Genomic DNA, 18,285 nt, shown 5'->3' with positions numbered 1-18,285 from the left:
GCTCACGGTGCTTTTATAGTGGGGCGGGTCTGTCGCCCCCTGGCGGGGGGAGAGGGCATAGCGTCCGGCCAAAGATGATTGATCACTAGGTGGAGATGGTTCCCTCCCTCTGATCACGAGTTACTGGCTTGGTTTTATGATTTTTAAAGAGCTGCGGAGAGGAGATTATGTTATATTAGTATATATATATTAGTGTTTATGAAATATGGCTGCACGGTGGTGTAGTGGCTAGCACTGTCGCCTCACAGCAAGAGGGCCGCGGGTTCGATTCCCGGTCGGAGCGGTCCTTCTGTGTGGAGTTTGCATGTTCTCCCCGTGGCAGCGTGGGTTCTCTCCGGGCTCTCCGGCTTCCTCCCACAGTCCAAAGACATGCTGCAGGTTAATTGATCTCTAAATGTCCCATAGGTGTGAATGTGAGAGTGAATGGTTGTATGTCCCTACATGTGCCCTCGATGGACTGGCGGCCTGTCCAGGGTGTCCCCTGCCTTCGCCCTATGTCAGCTGGGATAGGCTCCAGCGCCCCGCGACCCTAATGAGGATAAGCGGTATTGAAAATGGATGGATGGATGGATGGATGTTTATGAAATGTTCATCCCTTCTTATTTAAAGAAAAGGGAATTGGTTTGAGTTCTATGATTGTTTTTTTTATTTCTTTATGTTTCTTTGGATTCTGAAGTTCTTTTGTATTTGATTTATTTCTAGATGAAAGTCCGTAACTGGAGTCTTATTAATAAATATTAATAACTGCTATTAATTACTGTCACAGACTTCTTTAACTAATATAATTCATACATAACGACACTAAATATGAGTGTCTATGTGTGCTTGTTTTTTTATTTTATTATTGGAATAAAGTGAGTCATGAGCAATAAATAATCTTCCTTATCGTCATGGTGACTCTCACGCGTCATGTGACCTTATCAACAGGGTCATGTGACCTGCGGCAGAACAAAAGCTCTTTAATATCACGAGTGTTTACTGTACTTTACACACTAAAGTCATTAAATATGTTTCATACTCTTACATCAAACCAACTTCTTTAATAAAACATATATATAATATAATATATATTATTTAACGTATAATAAAATTATATATTATTATATATATTATTGGTTTATTTGGAGGGCACGTTAATAAAAACATATTTAGTGAACAGATGACAAATCCAGCTAAAAAACACAAATAAGATGAAAATTACTTGTGTACCTTGTAAGAGTACTCTGTGGTATTTGACTGTGTACATTCATATATAATAACAATATTGTTTATAATAAAAACCGTAATAATAACAACACTACTAATAATGTATAACAATAAGAATTATGACAATAAAAATATAATAACCACCATAATATTAACTATAATATTTATAACAATATCAATAATAATATTTACAATAACAATATAAATAATAATACCATTTACAATAAGTATAACACTAATACACTGAGACTGTGTGACATTAAAGAATGCGTGAATAAACGTGTAACGGTTCTGTTTAGTGCAGTTAATCCGGATCGGTGTCATGGGGGAGGGTCTGTTCCGCATCCGGGACCATGCGAGTCTCGTCCCGGTGGACCGGAGCCAATGGGCTGCAGCCCGCTGCGTCACGCGGTCTGCGGGGCGGGGAGGAGACCACCTGATCCGGCACTTTGCGGACTCTCGGCTCCAGTCCCAGATCTCAGCTCAGAGGTCCCGGTCCCGGTCCCGACCATGTCCGTGTGTCCTGAGAGCGGAGCGGCGGAGCCGGTCGGATACATCACGCGGGTCCAGAGCTTCAGCGCCTGTCACCGGCTGCACAGGTACCGAGGGACCGTTAGGAGGAGGCCGGCTGTCACCGGCTGCACAGGGACCGAGGGACCGCTAGGAGGAGGCCGGCTGCACAGGGACCGAGGGACCGCTAGGAGGAGGCCGGCTGCACAGGGACCGAGGGACCGCTAGGAGGAGGCCGGCTGCACAGGGACCGAGGGACCGCTAGGAGGAGGCCGGCTGCACAGGGACCGAGGGACCGTTAGGAGGAGGCCGGCTGCACAGGGACCGAGGGACCGCTAGGAGGAGGCCGGGCAGAGGAGCGCGCAGAGCGGCCTCCTCACCGCGTTTAGTCCGGCGGCTCGAGCCCAGCTGGCGCTGCCTTCAAGTGCCGGAAGAAATATAGTAAAATAGAAAAAAATAGTAGAAAAAAATTACTAATAACCACATGTTGATTTATTCAGTTTTGTTGAACATATATTTTATAATATTCAGTTAGTAAACTTAAAATAATAGTTTTGTATTTGACAGGAGATTAAATAATAATTTAAACCTTTTATTTATTGTAACGAGGAGGAACCAAAGTGGTCTCTGAGCACCAGGACCCTTCAGAAAACCTGGTTCTACTGCAGCAGGGTCTGACAGTCGGCCCCTCTTAGTCCTGGTTCTCCCGTGTCCCCCTTCCCTCCGGCGTGTCCAGCAATACGGCTAAATTACGACTAATATTACTATTTATTTCATTATTATTTTTCAATGGCGCTCGGCCTCTAAACTCGGTTATTTTAATTAGTTTACTGAAGCCAGACTTGTTCAGTTGTCGTGATCTTTGGTTAAAAACATCTTTATTCTTTTAACACTTCTGAACTGTGAGGCTCGGGTGTCCCAGCTCCCCTGAAAGCAGCACGATAACGGTTCCTCCTCTTCTCTGCAGCCTTCACTTGAGTGACGAGGAGAACCGGAGAGTCTACGGGAAATGCAACAACCCCAACGGCCACGGACACAACTACAAAGGTCACGTGGTTCACTCACTCATATAGTCATTCATATAGTCACTCACTCATTCATGTATTCACTCTCATATATTCACTCATTCATTCATATAGTCACTCACTCGTATATTCATTCATATATTTACTCATTCATTCATAGTCATTCATTCATATATTCACTCATTCATATATTCACTCACTCATATATTCACTCATTCATTCATATAGTCACTCACTCGTATATTCATTCATATATTTACTCATTCATTCATAGTCATTCATTCATATATTCACTCACTCATATATTCACTCATTCATTCATATATTCACTCATTCATATAGTCACTCACTCATATATTCATTCATATATTTACTCATTCATTCATAGTCATTCACATATATTCCGTCGTATATTCATAGTCACTCACTCATATATTCATTAATATATTCACTCATTCATATATTCACTCATTCATTCATATATTCACTCACTCATATATTCATTCATATATTTACTCATTCATTCATAGTCATTCATTCACTCATTCATATATTCACTCACTCATATATTCACTCATTCATTCATATATTCACTCTCATATATTCACTCATTCATTCATATATTCACTCACTCGTATATTCATTCATATATTTACTCATTCATTCATAGTCATTCACTCATATATTCATTAATATATTCACTCATTCATATATTCACTCATTCATTCATATATTCACTCACTCATATATTCATTCATATATTTACTCATTCATTCATAGTCATTCATTCATATATTCACTCATTCATATATTCACTCATTCATATATTCACTCATTCATTCATATATTCACTCTCATATATTCACTCATTCATTCATATATTCACTCACTTGTATATTCATTCATATATTCACTCATTCATATATTCACTCACTCATATATTCATATATTCACTCACTCATATATTCACTCATTCATTCATATATTCACTCATTCATTCATATATTCACTCACTCATATATTCATTCATATATTCACTCATTCATATATTCACTCATTCATTCATATATTCACTCACTCATGTATTCATTCATATATTTACTCATTCATTCAGTCATTCACTCATATATTCATTCATATATTCACTCATTCATATATTCACTCATTCATTCATATATTCACTCACTCATATATTCATTCATATATTCACTCACTCATATTCATTCATATATTCACTCATTCATTCATAGTCATTCACATATATTCACTCATTCATTCATATAGTCACTCACTCATATATTCACTCATTCATTCATATAGTCATTCATATATTCACTCATTCATATATTCATTCATTCATATAGTCACTCACTCATATATTCATTCATATATTCACTCATTCAATGATAGTCATTCACACATATTCACTCATATATTCAGTCACTCACTCATATATTCACTCATTCATTCACTCATATTCATTCATATATTCACTCATTCATATAGTCACTCACTTATATATTCATTCATATATTTACTCATTCATTCATAGTCATTCACTCATATATTCATTCATATATTCACTCATTCATTCATATATTCACTCATTCATTCATAGTCATTCATAGTCATTCACATATATTCAGTCGTATATTCAGTCACTCACTCATATATTCATTAATATATTCACTCATTCATTCATATAGTCATTCACACATATATTCACTAATATATTCATATAGTCACTCACTTATATATTCATTCATATATTCACTCAGTCATTCACTCATATTCATATACTCACTCATTCATTCATATAGTCATTCACACATATATTCACTAATATATTCATATAGTCACTCACTCATATATTCACTCATTCATTCATATATTCACTCATTCATTCATAGTCATTCATTCATAGTCATTCAGTCATTCACATATATTCAGTCGTATATTCATATAGTCACTTACTCATATATTCATTAATATATTCACTCATTCATTCATATAGTCATTCACTCATATTCATTAATATATTCACTCATTCATATAGTCATTCATATATTCACTCATTCATATAGTCATTCACACATATATTCACTAATATATTCATATAGTCACTCACTCATATATTCATTCATATATTCACTCATTCATTCATATAGTCATTCACACATATATTCACTAATATATTCATATAGTCACTCTCATATATTCATTCATATATTCACTCATTCATTCATATAGTCATTCACTCATATTCATTCATATATTCACTCATTCATTCATATAGTCATTCACATATATTCATATAGTCATTCACTCATATTCATTCATATATTCACTCATTCACTCATATTCATTCACTTATTCACTCATTCATATAGTCACTCACTTATATATTCATTCATATATTTACTCATTCATTCATAGTCATTCACTCATATATTCATTCATATATTCAGTCACTCACTCATATATTCACTCATTCATTCACTCATATTCATTCATATATTCACTCATTCATATAGTCACTCACTTATATATTCATTCATATATTTACTCATTCATTCATAGTCATTCACTCATATATTCATTCATATATTCACTCATTCATTCATATATTCACTCATTCATTCATAGTCATTCATAGTCATTCACATATATTCAGTCGTATATTCAGTCACTCACTCATATATTCATTAATATATTCACTCATTCATTCATATAGTCATTCACACATATATTCACTAATATATTCATATAGTCACTCACTTATATATTCATTCATATATTCACTCAGTCATTCACTCATATTCATATATTCACTCATTCATTCATATAGTCATTCACACATATATTCACTAATATATTCATATAGTCACTCACTCATATATTCACTCATTCATTCATATATTCACTCATTCATTCATAGTCATTCATTCATAGTCATTCAGTCATTCACATATATTCAGTCGTATATTCATATAGTCACTCACTCATATATTCACTCATTCATTCATATATTCACTCATTCATTCATAGTCATTCATTCATAGTCATTCAGTCATAGTCATTCAGTCATTCACATATATTCAGTCGTATATTCATATAGTCACTTACTCATATATTCATTAATATATTCACTCATTCATTCATATAGTCATTCACTCATATTCATTAATATATTCACTCATTCATATAGTCATTCATATATTCACTCATTCATATAGTCATTCACACATATATTCACTAATATATTCATATAGTCACTCACTCATATATTCATTCATATATTCACTCATTCATTCATATAGTCATTCACACATATATTCACTAATATATTCATATAGTCACTCTCATATATTCATTCATATATTCACTCATTCATTCATTTAGTCATTCACTCATATTCATTCATATATTCACTCATTCATTCATATAGTCATTCACATATATTCATATAGTCATTCACTCATATTCATTCATATATTCACTCATTCACTCATATTCATTCACTTATTCACTCATATTCATTCATATATTCACCCTCTCATTTTCTTTCTGTCCACAGTGGAGGTCACAGTGCGTGGAAAGGTGAGTATCGATGTACTCACACAAAAATATATATACAAATGTTATTCCATGAGTTGTTGTAGATTTTTTTTACATTCTATACTTTTCTTTACGTTTACTTTGAATTCTTTGATTTTTACATTTACTATGACATCTTTACGTATATGATTTATTTACATTCATGATTTCTTCACTTTTATGATTTCTTTACATTCATAATGATTTCTTTACATTCATTATGATTTCTTTACTTCATGATTTCTTTACGTTCATAATGATTTCTTTACATTCATTATGATTTCTTTACTTCATGATTTCTTTACATTCATAATGATTTCTTTACATTCATTATGATTTCTTTACTTCATGATTTCTTTACATTCATTATGATTTCTTTACTTCATGATTTCTTTACATTCATTATGATTTCTTTACTTCATGATTTCTTTACATTCATTATGATTTCTTTACTTCATGATTTCTTTACGTTCATTATGATTTCTTTACGTTCATAATGATTTCTTTACATTCATTATGATTTCTTTACTTCATGATTTCTTTACATTCATAATGATTTCTTTACATTCATTATGATTTCTTTACTTCTTGATTTCTTTACATTCATTATGATTTCTTTACTTCATGATTTCTTTACATTCATTATGATTTCTTTACTTCATGAGTTATTTACATTCATTATGATTTCTTTACTTCATGATTTCTTTACATTCATTATGATTTCTTTACGTTCATAATGATTTCTTTACATTCATTATGATTTCTTTACGTTCATGAGTTATTTACATTCATTATGATTTCTTTACTTCATGATTTCTTTACGTTCATTATGATTTCTTTACTTCATGATTTCTTTACGTTCATTATGATTTCTTTACTTCATGAGTTATTTACATTCATAATGATTTCTTTACGTTCATAATGATTTCTTACATTTTAAGGCTCAGTAGACGTAAACATAACATCTTCGTCCTCAGATCGACCGACTCACCGGGATGGTCATGAACCTGACGGACTTGAAGCGATGCATTGAGGTGAGATATTCCTCTTCCTCCTCCTCCTCATCATCATCATCAAACGCAGGGTTTCAATTGGCTGCTTTCCTGCAGGACGTCATCATGACGCCCCTGGACCACAAGAACCTGGACCAGGACGTCCCGTACTTCTCCAGAGTCGTCAGGTGAGTCTCCTGCTCCGCTTCCTCCAGAACGGTCCATACATTTCCACACGTTTCACTTCCTCTTCCTCCTCTTTCCTTCCTCCTCTTCCTCCTCTTTCCTTCCTCCTCTTTCTCCTCTTTCCTTCCTCCTCTTTCTCCTCTTTCCTTCCTCCTCTTCCTCCTCTTTCCTTCCTCCTCTTCCTCCTCTTTCCTTCCTCCTCTTTCTCCTCTTTCCTTCCTCCTCTTTCCTTCCTCCTCTTCCTCCTCTTTCCTTCCTCCTCTTTCCTTCCTCCTCTTTCTCCTCTTTCCTTCCTCCTCTTTCTCCTCTTTCCTTCCTCCTCTTTCCTTCCTCCTCCCTTCCTCCTCTTCCTCCGCTTCCTCTTTCCTTCCTCCTCTTTCCTTCTTCCTCTTTCCTCCTCTTTCCTTCCTCCTCTTCCTCCTCTTTCCTTCCTCCTCTTCCTCCTCTTTCTCCTCTTTCCTTCCTCCTCTTTCTCCTCTTTCCTTCCTCCTCTTTCCTTCCTCCTCTTCCTCCTCTTTCCTTCCTCCTCTTCCTCCTCTTTTCCTTCCTCCTCTTCCTCCTCTTTCCTTCCTCCTCTTCTTCCTCTTTCCTTCCTCCTCTTTCCTTCCTCCTCTTCCTCCTCTTTTCCTTCCTCCTCTTCCTCCTCTTTCCTTCCTCCTCTTCTTCCTCTTTCCTTCCTCCTCTTTCCTTCCTCCTCTTTCCTTCCTCCTCTTTCTCCTCTTTCCTTCCTCCTCTTTCCTTCCTCCTCTTTCTCCTCTTTCCTTCCTCCTCTTTCTCCTCTTTCCTTCCTCCTCTTCCTCCTCTTTCCTTCCTCCTCTTCCTCTTTCCTTCCTCCTCTTTCTCCTCTTTCCTTCCTCCTCTTTCCTTCCTCCTCTTTCTCCTCTTTCCTTCCTCCTCTTCCTCCTCTTTCCTTCCTCCTCTTTCTCCTCTTTCCTTCCTCCTCTTTCCTTCCTCCTCTTTCTCCTCTTTCCTTCCTCCTCTTCCTCCTCTTTCCTTCCTCCTCTTCCTCCTCTTTCCTTCCTCCTCTTCCTCCTCTTTTCCTTCTTCCTCCTCTTTCCTTCCTCCTCTTCCTCCTCTTTCCTTCCTCCTCTTCTTCCTCTTTCCTTCCTCCTCTTTCCTTCCTCCTCTTCCTCCTCTTTTCCTTCCTCCTCTTCCTCCTCTTTCCTTCCTCCTCTTCTTCCTCTTTCCTTCCTCCTCTTTCCTTCCTCCTCTTTCCTTCCTCCTCTTTCTCCTCTTTCCTTCCTCCTCTTTCCTTCCTCCTCTTTCTCCTCTTTCCTTCCTCCTCTTTCTCCTCTTTCCTTCCTCCTCTTCCTCCTCTTTCCTTCCTCCTCTTCCTCTTTCCTTCCTCCTCTTTCTCCTCTTTCCTTCCTCCTCTTTCTCCTCTTTCCTTCCTCCTCTTTCCTTCCTCCTCTTTCTCCTCTTTCCTTCCTCCTCTTCCTCCTCTTTCCTTCCTCCTCTTCCTCCTCTTTCCTTCCTCCTCTTTCTCCTCTTTCCTTCCTCCTCTTCCTCCTCTTTCCTTCCTCCTCTTTCTCCTCTTTCCTTCCTCCTCTTTCCTTCCTCCTCTTTCTCCTCTTTCCTTCCTCCTCTTCCTCCTCTTTCCTTCCTCCTCTTCCTCCTCTTTCCTTCCTCCTCTTCCTCCTCTTTTCCTTCTTCCTCCTCTTTCCTTCCTCCTCTTCCTCCTCTTTCCTTCCTCCTCTTCTTCCTCTTTCCTTCCTCCTCTTTCCTTCCTCCTCTTCCTCTTTCCTTCCTCCTCCAGCACGACGGAGAACGTGGCCGTGTACATCTGGACCCACATGGTGACGGTTCTCCCTCCTGACCTGCTGCACGAGATCCGGATCCACGAGACCGACAAGAACATCGTCGTCTACAGAGGAGAGTAGTCTAGAGGGGTTATTGATCATCTCTGGAGGGGTTATTGATCATCTCTGGAGGGGTTATTGATCATCTCTGGAGGGGTTATTGATCATCTCTGGAGGGGTTATTGATCATCTCTGGAGGGGTTATTGATCATCTCTGGAGGGGTTATTGATCATCTCTAGAGAGTAGTCTAGAGGGGTTATTGATCATCTCTGGAGGGGTTATTGATCATCTCTGGAGGGGTTATTGATCATCTCTAGAGAGTAGTCTAGAGGGGTTATTGATCATCTCTGGAGGGGTTATTGATCATCTCTGGAGGGGTTATTGATCATCTCTAGAGGGGTTATTGATCATCTCTAGAGAGTAGTCTAGAGGGGTTATTGATCATCTCTGGAGGGGTTATTGATCATCTCTAGAGTAGTCTAGAGGGGTTATTGATCATCTCTGGAGGGGTTATTGATCATCTCTGGAGGGGTTATTGATCATCTCTAGAGAGTAGTCTAGAGGGGTTATTGATCATCTCTGGAGGGGTTATTGATCGGGGTTATTAATCATCTAGTAGAGAGTTGATGCAATCAGATGATTAATTTGGTAAAAATTGCTGTTAATTGCTTTTATTTGAACTTCACCGTTTGCCTTTGGAGTTTGTATTCATGTGAAGAAATTCAAACCTCATCTGTGGAACCATAGTGAGCATTGATCTGCAGGTCTAACCATATGTACCCCCCCCCCCCCCCCCCCCCCGGTGAGAAACATAATGCTAATAAACTATTCTTATAAATGTGGGACCAAATGACGTGAAAGTACATTTGATTTGTTGTAAATTAATTCCATAAATGAAACACGAACATTTACACAGTAGCGTTTCAGCTGTAACTGTAGAGAGCTGGAGGAAGATGAGGAAGATGAAGATGTGAGGAAGACGACACATTGAGAACTAACCTCTTCGTCTCTTTTCGACTATTTGAAGGAATTATTTCTCAATAAAAAAACATTTGAACGAAGTTTGATTTGTTTAATTTGTTTAAAACATGTTTTAATACTCATCTTCAGTTTGATTTGTTTAACAACTTCTATATTAAAACAGGAGATGTTTAGTTTTTTTTAAATAAAAACAAAGACTGAGAATTTTTTTTTTTTTTTTTATATACGAGGAAAAAAAGTACAAAGTTCAGAAAAAATGTCTCAATGTTAAAACTCGTGTATCAACTTTATCTGATCAGTGTGTGAGTGTACACAAATGTGTGAGCATGTGTGTGTGTACATAAGTGTGTGTGTTAGAAATAGCTCTGAAGCGGTTCTCCCAGGATCTTCTCCATCTCCTGCACCACCTTCTGGACCTGCTGCTCCACCTCCTCACAGTCATCTGAAACACATTTATCACGATGAGACACACACTTATATGTGTGTGTGTGTGTGCGTGTGTGCGTGTGTGCGTGTGTGCGTGTGTGTGTGTGTGTGTGTGTGTGTGTCCTCACCCTCCATCAGCTCAGCCAGGAAGGGGATGGTCTCTGGGAGAAGAACCATGTAGTTCTCCTTCAGTTTGGACGCCAACTCCATCAACATCAACAGAGAGGAGAAACGCACCTGAGGAGGAGGAAGAAGAGGAGGAAGGGGAGAAAAGGGTATTCAGATCCTTCACTGCAGTAAAAGTACACACTTTGTCCTATTTTGATTGTGTGTGTGTCTCCTCACCTTGGAGTCGGGATGTCTGGTCTTCAGGAGGATCTGGTAGTTGAGGGTTTTCCACTGAGACTCGTCAGCCAGCGCCACAGAGAACTGACCCACACAGGGAACCAGGTGCTGGGTCACCAGCTGCTGGTACACCTGGTCTCCTCCCACGGTGTTCTCCAGCTGCAGGGACGGAGAGGAAGGGTGTGTGAGACAGGTGTATATGTGAGACAGGCAAGTGTTAGAGTAAGACAGGTGTGTGTGAGATAGAGGTGTGTGTGGAAGACGGGTGAGTGAGACAGGTGTGTGTGTGGAAGACGGGTGAGTGAGACAGGTGTGTGTGTGGAAGACGGGTGAGTGAGACAGGTGTGTGTGTGGAAGACGGGTGAGTGAGACAGGTGTGTGTGTGGAAGACGGGTGAGTGAGACAGGTGTGTGTGTGGAAGACGGGTGAGTGAGACAGGTGTGTGTGTGTGGAAGACGGGTGAGTGAGACAGGTGTGTGTGTGGAAGACGGGTGAGTGAGACAGGTGTGTGTGTGGAAGACGGGTGAGTGAGACAGGTGTGTGTGTGGAAGACGGGTGAGTGAGACAGGTGTGTGTGTGGAAGACGGGTGAGTGAGACAGGTGTGTGTGTGGAAGACGGGTGAGTGAGACAGGTGTGAGGGCTCACCTGGTCCACCAGAGGGCTCATCAGGGCGTCGCCTCGTTCTCTGCTGACGAACTTCTGAGTGTCGAACATGAAGATCTTAAAGAGACAGTCGAGGACGAACCGGAGCAGCTGATTGGTTTTCACCTTGGAGTCGAACAGAGACTCATCTGATGAGACATTAATATTGATTAGTCACATAATCAATAAAAAATAAATTACAGGAAATAAAAACTTAAAATAAAACAATGTAACAAAATAAAATACTTAATGGAGTAAAGGTAATGACATAAATTACATTTTAAAATAAAAATAAAATAAATCTCTCATATATAAATCTTGTAAACCATGTAATAAAGTAATAACATGTAACGATGTAATAAAGTAGTAGTAACCTAGTAATAACCATGTAACAAAGTAGTAATAACCATATAACAAAGCAGTAGTAACCTAGTAATAACCATATAACAAAGTAGTAGTAACCTAGTAATAACCATGTAACAAAGTAGTAATAACCATATAACAAAGTAGTAGTAACCTAGTAATAACCATATAACAAAGCAGTAGTAACCTAGTAATAACCATATAACAAAGTAGTAGTAACCTAGTAATAACCATATAACAAAGTAGTAGTAACCTAGTAATAACCATGTAACAAAGTAGTAATAACCATATAACAAAGCAGTAGTAACCTAGTAATAACCATATAACAAAGTAGTAGTAACCTAGTAATAACCATGTAACAAAGTAGTAATAACATATAACAAAGTAGTAGTAACCTAGTAATAACCATATAACAAAGCAGTAGTAACCTAGTAATAACATGTGACAAAGTAGTAACCTAGTAATAACCATGTAACAAAGTAGTAATAACCATATAACAAAGCAGTAGTAACCTGTCTTGGAGCCGTTGGTCTGCCTCAGCAGGTCTACGAAGCCGGTCACCAGATTGCCGGCGAACAGCACGAAGAGGCCTTTGAGTCTGTCGGCGAAGACGTCCGACAGCCGGCAGAACGTCAGCAGGCGCTCACGGCCGAGTTTACTCCAGTCCAGCAGCTGCAGACCACAGACGAGTCACACCCCACCTCACTCTGGTGTCACGATCACTCCTCACGATCACTCCTCCACGATCACTCCTCCACAATCACTCCTCCACAATCACTCCTCCACAATCACTCCTCCACAATCACTCCTCTACAATCACTCCTCTACAATCACTCCTCTACAATCACTCCTCTACAATCACTCCTCTACAATCACTCCTCTACAATCACTCCTCTACAATCACTCCTCTACAATCACTCCTCTACAATCACTCCTCTACGATCACTCCTCTACAATCACTCCTCTACAATCACTCCTCTACAATCACTCCTCTACAATCACTCCTCTACAATCACTCCTCTACAATCACTCCTCTACAATCACGATCACTCCTCTACGATCACTCCTCTACAATCACTCCTCTACAATCACTCCTCTACGATCACTCTTCTACGATCACTCTTCTACGATCACTCTTCTACGTTACCTTGAAGAACAGCGGCCTGAACGTGACCTCCGACAGCTTCATCACCATCGAGAGCAGACAGTCGATCACATGACCTTCGACCTCTGACGTCTTCTGCAGATCGCCCTGGAAACAGGAAGTCAGGAGTTTAACGCTCTGGATGTGCACCAATCAAGAGGAAGACGGTGGAAGTGACCATATTAGGACAGAGGAGGAGTGACGTAGATACCTGTCAATCACAAGGTAGCTACTCCCTCAAAATATATATTGTATGTTTATAAAACAGTTTCCCAAAGAAGCAAGACCGTCTGTCAATCAAAACCAACATATCTTTGTGCATTTCTGCTCCACCCGAGTGACTCTTTATTTACATCAACAGCTGTAAACAACAACAACAACGTGGAAACATCAGACTCACCTGACAGTGTTCGGCTCTGAAGTCCAGGGCGCAGAGGAAGAAGGATGTGAGCTCTGATTGGTGGAAGCTCAGCTGGTCCTTCTCCATGTGAGTGATGTGTTCCTTCAAGATGCTCATCAGCGCCCCCAGCTGGCGCTGCAGGGAAACAGACGATCCGTCAGCTGATCGTCGATCAATACGCCTCGATACTGGGAGGAGCTTCATGCTCCGACCACTAGAGTTTACAACTACATTACCCATGAGCCTCTGCTGCTCAGTCTACGTCTACATTACCCATGAGCCTCTGCTGCTCAGTCTACGTCTACATTACCCATGAGCCTCTGCTGCTCAGTCTACGTCTACATTACCCATGAGCCTCTGCTGCTCAGTCTACGACTACAATACCCATGAGCTACATTAACCATGAGCCTCTGCTGCTCGTTTACGACTACATTACCCATAAGCCTCTGCTGCTCAGTCTACGACTACATTACCCATGAGCCTCTGCTGCTCGGTTAACACACTTCCTCTCACCTTTCTGTCGACCACCATGCTGCCGTAGCACCTGGTGACGGTGGGCAGTAGGACCCTGGGGGGCAGCCGGGTGGCGAGGGTGCTCCTGAGGGAGGCGAGGCGCGTGGACAGCTGAGTGGCGGCCGAGGAAGAGGACGAGGAAGACTCCAGCAGCCGAGTCAGCCGACACACCTGAGGGGAAACGGGAAGTGGAGCGTCACACCGGGCGAGGTCACTTCCTGTGTGGGCGTGGTCACGGAGGGGCATCGTACCTGTGAGGTGGTGTCCTGCAGGTACGGGCTGATGAAGTGAGGCAGCGTCTCGGTGACGCGCTGGAGGGCGGTGACGGCGCTCAGCAGGTAGATCTCATTGGTCAGCAGCTCCTTCCTGTCCGTCAGCGTGTTCAGCACCGCCGGCATCAACCTGCAGGACGCCAGGACGCCTTTATTATGATTATATTATTAATGCAATAACTAATTATATTATTATTAAACTCCAACACGGCGGCGCTCAGCCGGGGGCTCGTGAGTATCCCCACTCCCGCCCGGCGCCTCCAGAAAAGGACAAAGTCCAACCCTTCTCCAGGAGCTTGGTTCCAGAGCCCATGCTGTGCGTGGAGGTGAGCCCAACTATATCTAGCTGGTACCGCTCCACCTCCTGCACCAGCTCCGGCTCTTTCCCCGCTAGTGAGGTGACGTTCCACGTCCCTAGAGCTAGTCTATGCCGCCAGCGATCGGCCCGCCCAGGTCTCCCGCCTGGCCCGGTCTACATAGCACCCGACCCCGATAATTCTCCCTGCGGGTGCTGGGTCCGACCGGGCCCCATGGGAGAAAGCCCGGCCACCAGACGCTCGCCGACAAGCTCCCCTCCTGGGTCTGGCTCCGGGAGGGTGCCCCGGTTTCCCTTGTCCGGGCAAGGTAGCTTCAGTCCGTGGGCTGCTTATCATCAGGGTTTATTGAACCGCTCTTAGTCTGGGCTCTCCCCCGAGACCTGTTTGCCTTGGGAGACCCTACCAGGGGCTGATGCCCCGGACAACATAGCTCCCAGGATCACTGAGCCACTCAAACTCCTCCACCACGTTAAGGTGGCCATTCATAGGAGTATATATATATATATATATATATATATATATATATATATATATATATATATATATATATATATATATATATATATATATATATATATATATATATAAAAAATAAATAAGATAAAAATTTAAATTAAATTAAAATAATAATTTTAGATTTTAGATTACCTGGGTAAGTGTGGGATGGCGAGGGCCTTCAGCGCGCCGACCACCTCGGCGATGCAGAGCAGAGCGCTGCCCGTCACGTTCTTCTCCTCCTCCGGCGCCGCGGCGATGTCGACCGCCCGCTGCAGGACGGGGACGAATGCCTCCTGGTGGGCGGAGCCAAAGCTGCGACAGAGCAGCTTGAGGCTGTAGAGCGCCGTCTGACGGTTGATGGCGTGCTCCGCCTCCCGCTCCATCACCTCGCCACTGCTTTTACCCACAATGCTCAGGAGGTCGCCGGTCAGCTGTAGGAGCACAGTGACCTGAGGCGGAAAGAGGAAATAATATAATTAGTTAAATAGATGACATCTGAAAAATGAATAATGTAACAACGCATTACGTTATATTAATAAAAACCTTAGAATAAAGTTATGTTATATATATATTCTATAATATATTCACCTGTCGGTCCTCCCACTGAGTCCGGTGCTGCAGTTTGTTGTTCAGCAGCTCCATCGCCTTCCTTCTGACGGACGCCAGCTCATTACCCATCAGCCCCCTCATCACCGTGATGAAGGTATCCGTGGGCAACAAGGAGTTCACCTGGTCAACAAGGGGACGTGAATATCACGCCGTGGTTCCACATCACAGGTAACAACACACGTCTGTAGTGTACCCACCTTATCCAGGACTTCGTAGGCCTTGTTGAGCAGAACCCTCCAGAACTTGGCGGTGGGTTTGTCGGCGTTGTCCTCCGCGCGGCGAGCGACGGCGTGGATGTAGCGCAGGATCTCCTCCAGCAGCCTGAAACACAGCGGACATCGTTCACCTGCCGCTCCGCGTCACGGCCGGGCTTCAAGACTGGAGGAACTCACCTCTGCTGCAGAGACTCGTCCACGGCGTCGGCTCCGTCCGCCACCTGGAACCCAGAGCGCCACATGTTCCGTTTACAACACTTTAAAAACACTCTTAAACCTTTTAAATTAACTTCTAAACCAGTTAAAACACTTTTAAACACTACACGACGCCTCTTGTTGTGAACGCCCACCTTCCCGATGAAGCCGGCCGAGCCGAGCAGCTGAGCCATGAAGGACACGGAGAGGAACTGGAAGTGCCTCAGCTCTTTGCTGCTGTGAGCCTCCAGGCTGAAGATCAGCTCCTCCACCTCCTCCTCCACCTCCTTCTTGGGTTCCGGCCGACGCGTCACCGGAGCTGCAGAGCAGGAGAATCAACCGAGACTTCAGCGCTTCTTCCTGCTGACATTTAAAAGTGAAGCGCGCTGTGGACCAATGGGAGGAGGCGTCTCACCGTCGTGCTTGTCGTCGGGCAGCTTCAGGAGGAAGAGGAGGATGCTGATGAGGGAGGAGAGCTGCTCGCTCACCTTGAACTCGCAGCAGAGAGAGACCCAGAAGTCCACGTCTCTCTCCAGAGCGGCGTCCTGAGAACACAGACACAGCCTTCAGTCACTGCTGAGGGACCAACAACTACAACTCCCACAATGCATTGCCTCGGCACTCGCCTTCTCGCTCGTGGAGGTGGCGGTCTGCGTGGCGTGCAGCTTAAACAGGAGGAGCATTAGGACCCAGAGGAAGCGGGCGGGGCCCAGCGTGGTCACCAGCTGACTGAGGATGGGCAGCCGCCGGTGATCCGGCACGTGAGGAAGAGCGTCGGCGAACACGTGAAGGATCCGAGTGACCACCGCGACCACGTGAGAGGAGGAGGTGCCGTCAGAGAGCTGGTGGGCCTGAGGAGGAGGAGGAGAAAGAGGAGAAGGTGATGGACCCGTCTCCAGCTGGTGGAGGTCCCCGTCTCCACCCGGTGGAGGTCCCCGTCTCCAGGAGGTACCCCGTCTCCACCCGGTGGAGGTCCCCGTCTCCAGGAGGTACCCCGTCTCCACCCGGTGGAGGTCCCCGTCTCCACCCGGTGGAGGTCCCCGTCTCCAGGAGGTACCCCGTCTCCACCCGGTGGAGGTACCCCGTCTCCACCCGGTGGAGGTCCCCGTCTCCACCCGGTGGAGGTCCCCGTCTCCAGGAGGTACCCCGTCTCCACCCGGTGGAGGTCCCCGTCTCCAGGAGGTACCCCGTCTCCACCCGGTGGAGGTCCCCGTCTCCAGGAGGTACCCCGTCTCCACCCGGTGGAGGTACCCCGTCTCCACCCGGTGGAGGTCCCCGTCTCCAGGAGGTACCCCGTCTCCAGGAGGTACCCCGTCTCCACCCGGTGGAGGTACCCCGTCTCCAGGAGGTACCCCGTCTCCACCCGGTGGAGGTCCCCGTCTCCACCCGGTGGAGGTCCCCGTCTCCACCCGGTGGAGGTCCCCGTCTCTCTCACCTGGATCAGAGCAGGAATCACCATCTGCACCGTCTGGTCGATGACTCTGAAGCTGTAGGCGTCGTCCAGTCGCATGATGTTGGCTCCCATGAAGGTGAAGATGGGCATGATGTTGAGCAACACCTTCTCCTGGAGGGTGAGACAGGTCATAACCATGTTCCGTCAGAACATCACCATGTTCCGTCAGAACATCACAACGATCCCTGTTGTTGTTGTTATTGTGCATGTGAACACTCACGGGGAAGATGGCGGCGGCGGCGCCGAGCAGCAGCAGGGCGTGGTGGTGCGTCTGCGGCACGTCGGATGCTCGGATGCACTGGACCACGAGCTCCACGCTGAACTTGTCTTCATCCAGAAGGTCTGAGGAGAACGAGGGAAAGAGGCTCAGTCAGTGGAGCTCCTGCAGAGGAAACCTCAGGATGGTTCTGGTTCCGCTGACCCACCGGGACCCACAGCGCCCCCTGCAGGACTCAGCCGGTGGCACACGTTGAGCAGGCAGCCGAGCAGCAGCTGCTTGGTGTACTCCATGTTGGTGTGATCGGCCGGACACGGATCCAGACTCCTGGAGCACGGGGCACGGTTAGCGTTAGCCTCACTGTCACCACGTCTGCTA

The 18,285-nt window shown here is 43.6% G+C and overlaps 2 protein-coding genes across 10 annotated transcripts in view; one reads left to right on the top strand and one right to left on the bottom strand.

Moving 5' to 3' along the window:
- Nucleotides 1–1,586: 1,586 nt before the first annotated feature.
- Nucleotides 1,587–10,377, top strand: pts (6-pyruvoyltetrahydropterin synthase). 3 transcript variants are annotated; one of them, XM_034558089.1, is made up of 7 exons: nucleotides 1,587–1,805; nucleotides 2,684–2,763; nucleotides 6,319–6,341; nucleotides 7,316–7,372; nucleotides 7,448–7,518; nucleotides 9,273–9,405; nucleotides 9,516–10,105. In XM_034558089.1, the coding sequence occupies exons 1-6, from the start codon at nucleotides 1,591–1,593 to the stop codon at nucleotides 9,394–9,396; spliced, it is 570 nt and encodes a 189-aa protein (XP_034413980.1). In that variant the 5' UTR covers nucleotides 1,587–1,590; the 3' UTR covers nucleotides 9,397–9,405; nucleotides 9,516–10,105. The 3 variants fall into 3 exon arrangements, with proteins under 3 accessions (XP_034413980.1, XP_034413979.1, XP_034413978.1); XM_034558088.1 differs by having other exon boundaries at nucleotides 9,494–10,105; XM_034558087.1 differs by having other exon boundaries at nucleotides 9,273–10,377.
- Nucleotides 10,378–10,513: 136 nt separating this feature from the next.
- The window catches only part of heatr1 (HEAT repeat containing 1), a 29,100-nt gene continuing 21,328 nt past the window's right edge, over nucleotides 10,514–18,285 (bottom strand). For 2 of the 7 annotated variants that reach the window (XM_034557976.1, XM_034557978.1), the window contains exons 26-44: nucleotides 18,116–18,282; nucleotides 17,911–18,032; nucleotides 17,530–17,801; nucleotides 16,864–17,488; nucleotides 16,653–16,782; nucleotides 16,393–16,556; nucleotides 16,220–16,263; nucleotides 16,025–16,148; nucleotides 15,807–15,947; nucleotides 15,369–15,667; nucleotides 14,383–14,533; nucleotides 14,132–14,302; nucleotides 13,619–13,753; nucleotides 13,222–13,326; nucleotides 12,587–12,746; nucleotides 11,715–11,860; nucleotides 11,069–11,227; nucleotides 10,852–10,960; nucleotides 10,622–10,739 (exon numbers count right to left, since the gene is read on the bottom strand). In XM_034557976.1, coding sequence (XP_034413867.1) covers nucleotides 10,651–10,739; nucleotides 10,852–10,960; nucleotides 11,069–11,227; nucleotides 11,715–11,860; nucleotides 12,587–12,746; nucleotides 13,222–13,326; nucleotides 13,619–13,753; nucleotides 14,132–14,302; nucleotides 14,383–14,533; nucleotides 15,369–15,667; nucleotides 15,807–15,947; nucleotides 16,025–16,148; nucleotides 16,220–16,263; nucleotides 16,393–16,556; nucleotides 16,653–16,782; nucleotides 16,864–17,488; nucleotides 17,530–17,801; nucleotides 17,911–18,032; nucleotides 18,116–18,282 — 3,313 coding nt within the window. In that variant the 3' untranslated portion in view covers nucleotides 10,622–10,650. Of the gene's footprint in view, nucleotides 10,740–10,851; nucleotides 10,961–11,068; nucleotides 11,228–11,714; nucleotides 11,861–12,586; nucleotides 12,747–13,221; nucleotides 13,327–13,618; nucleotides 13,754–14,131; nucleotides 14,303–14,382; nucleotides 14,534–15,368; nucleotides 15,668–15,806; nucleotides 15,948–16,024; nucleotides 16,149–16,219; nucleotides 16,264–16,392; nucleotides 16,557–16,652; nucleotides 16,783–16,863; nucleotides 17,489–17,529; nucleotides 17,802–17,910; nucleotides 18,033–18,115; nucleotides 18,283–18,285 lie in introns of all 7 variants that reach the window. The other 5 variants (XM_034557977.1, XM_034557981.1, XM_034557979.1 and 2 more) reach the window with 5 other exon arrangements.

Source organism: Cyclopterus lumpus, chromosome 19 (assembly GCF_009769545.1).
Source record: "Cyclopterus lumpus isolate fCycLum1 chromosome 19, fCycLum1.pri, whole genome shotgun sequence".
NCBI classification, from domain to species: domain Eukaryota; kingdom Metazoa; phylum Chordata; class Actinopteri; order Perciformes; family Cyclopteridae; genus Cyclopterus; species Cyclopterus lumpus.
This window is presented reverse-complemented; position numbering and strand designations above follow the sequence as displayed.

Excerpts from the sequence above, each read along its gene's own strand:
- pts (XM_034558087.1), top strand. The coding sequence starts at position 1,591 with ATGGGCTGCAGCCCGCTGCGTCACGCGGTCTGCGGGGCGGGGAGGAGA. Across the intron at positions 2,764-6,318 it reads CCACGGACACAACTACAAAG|TGGAGGTCACAGTGCGTGGA; the intron begins GTCACGTGGTTC and ends TTCTGTCCACAG. Across the intron at positions 7,519-9,272 it reads TACTTCTCCAGAGTCGTCAG|CACGACGGAGAACGTGGCCG; the intron begins GTGAGTCTCCTG and ends TTCCTCCTCCAG.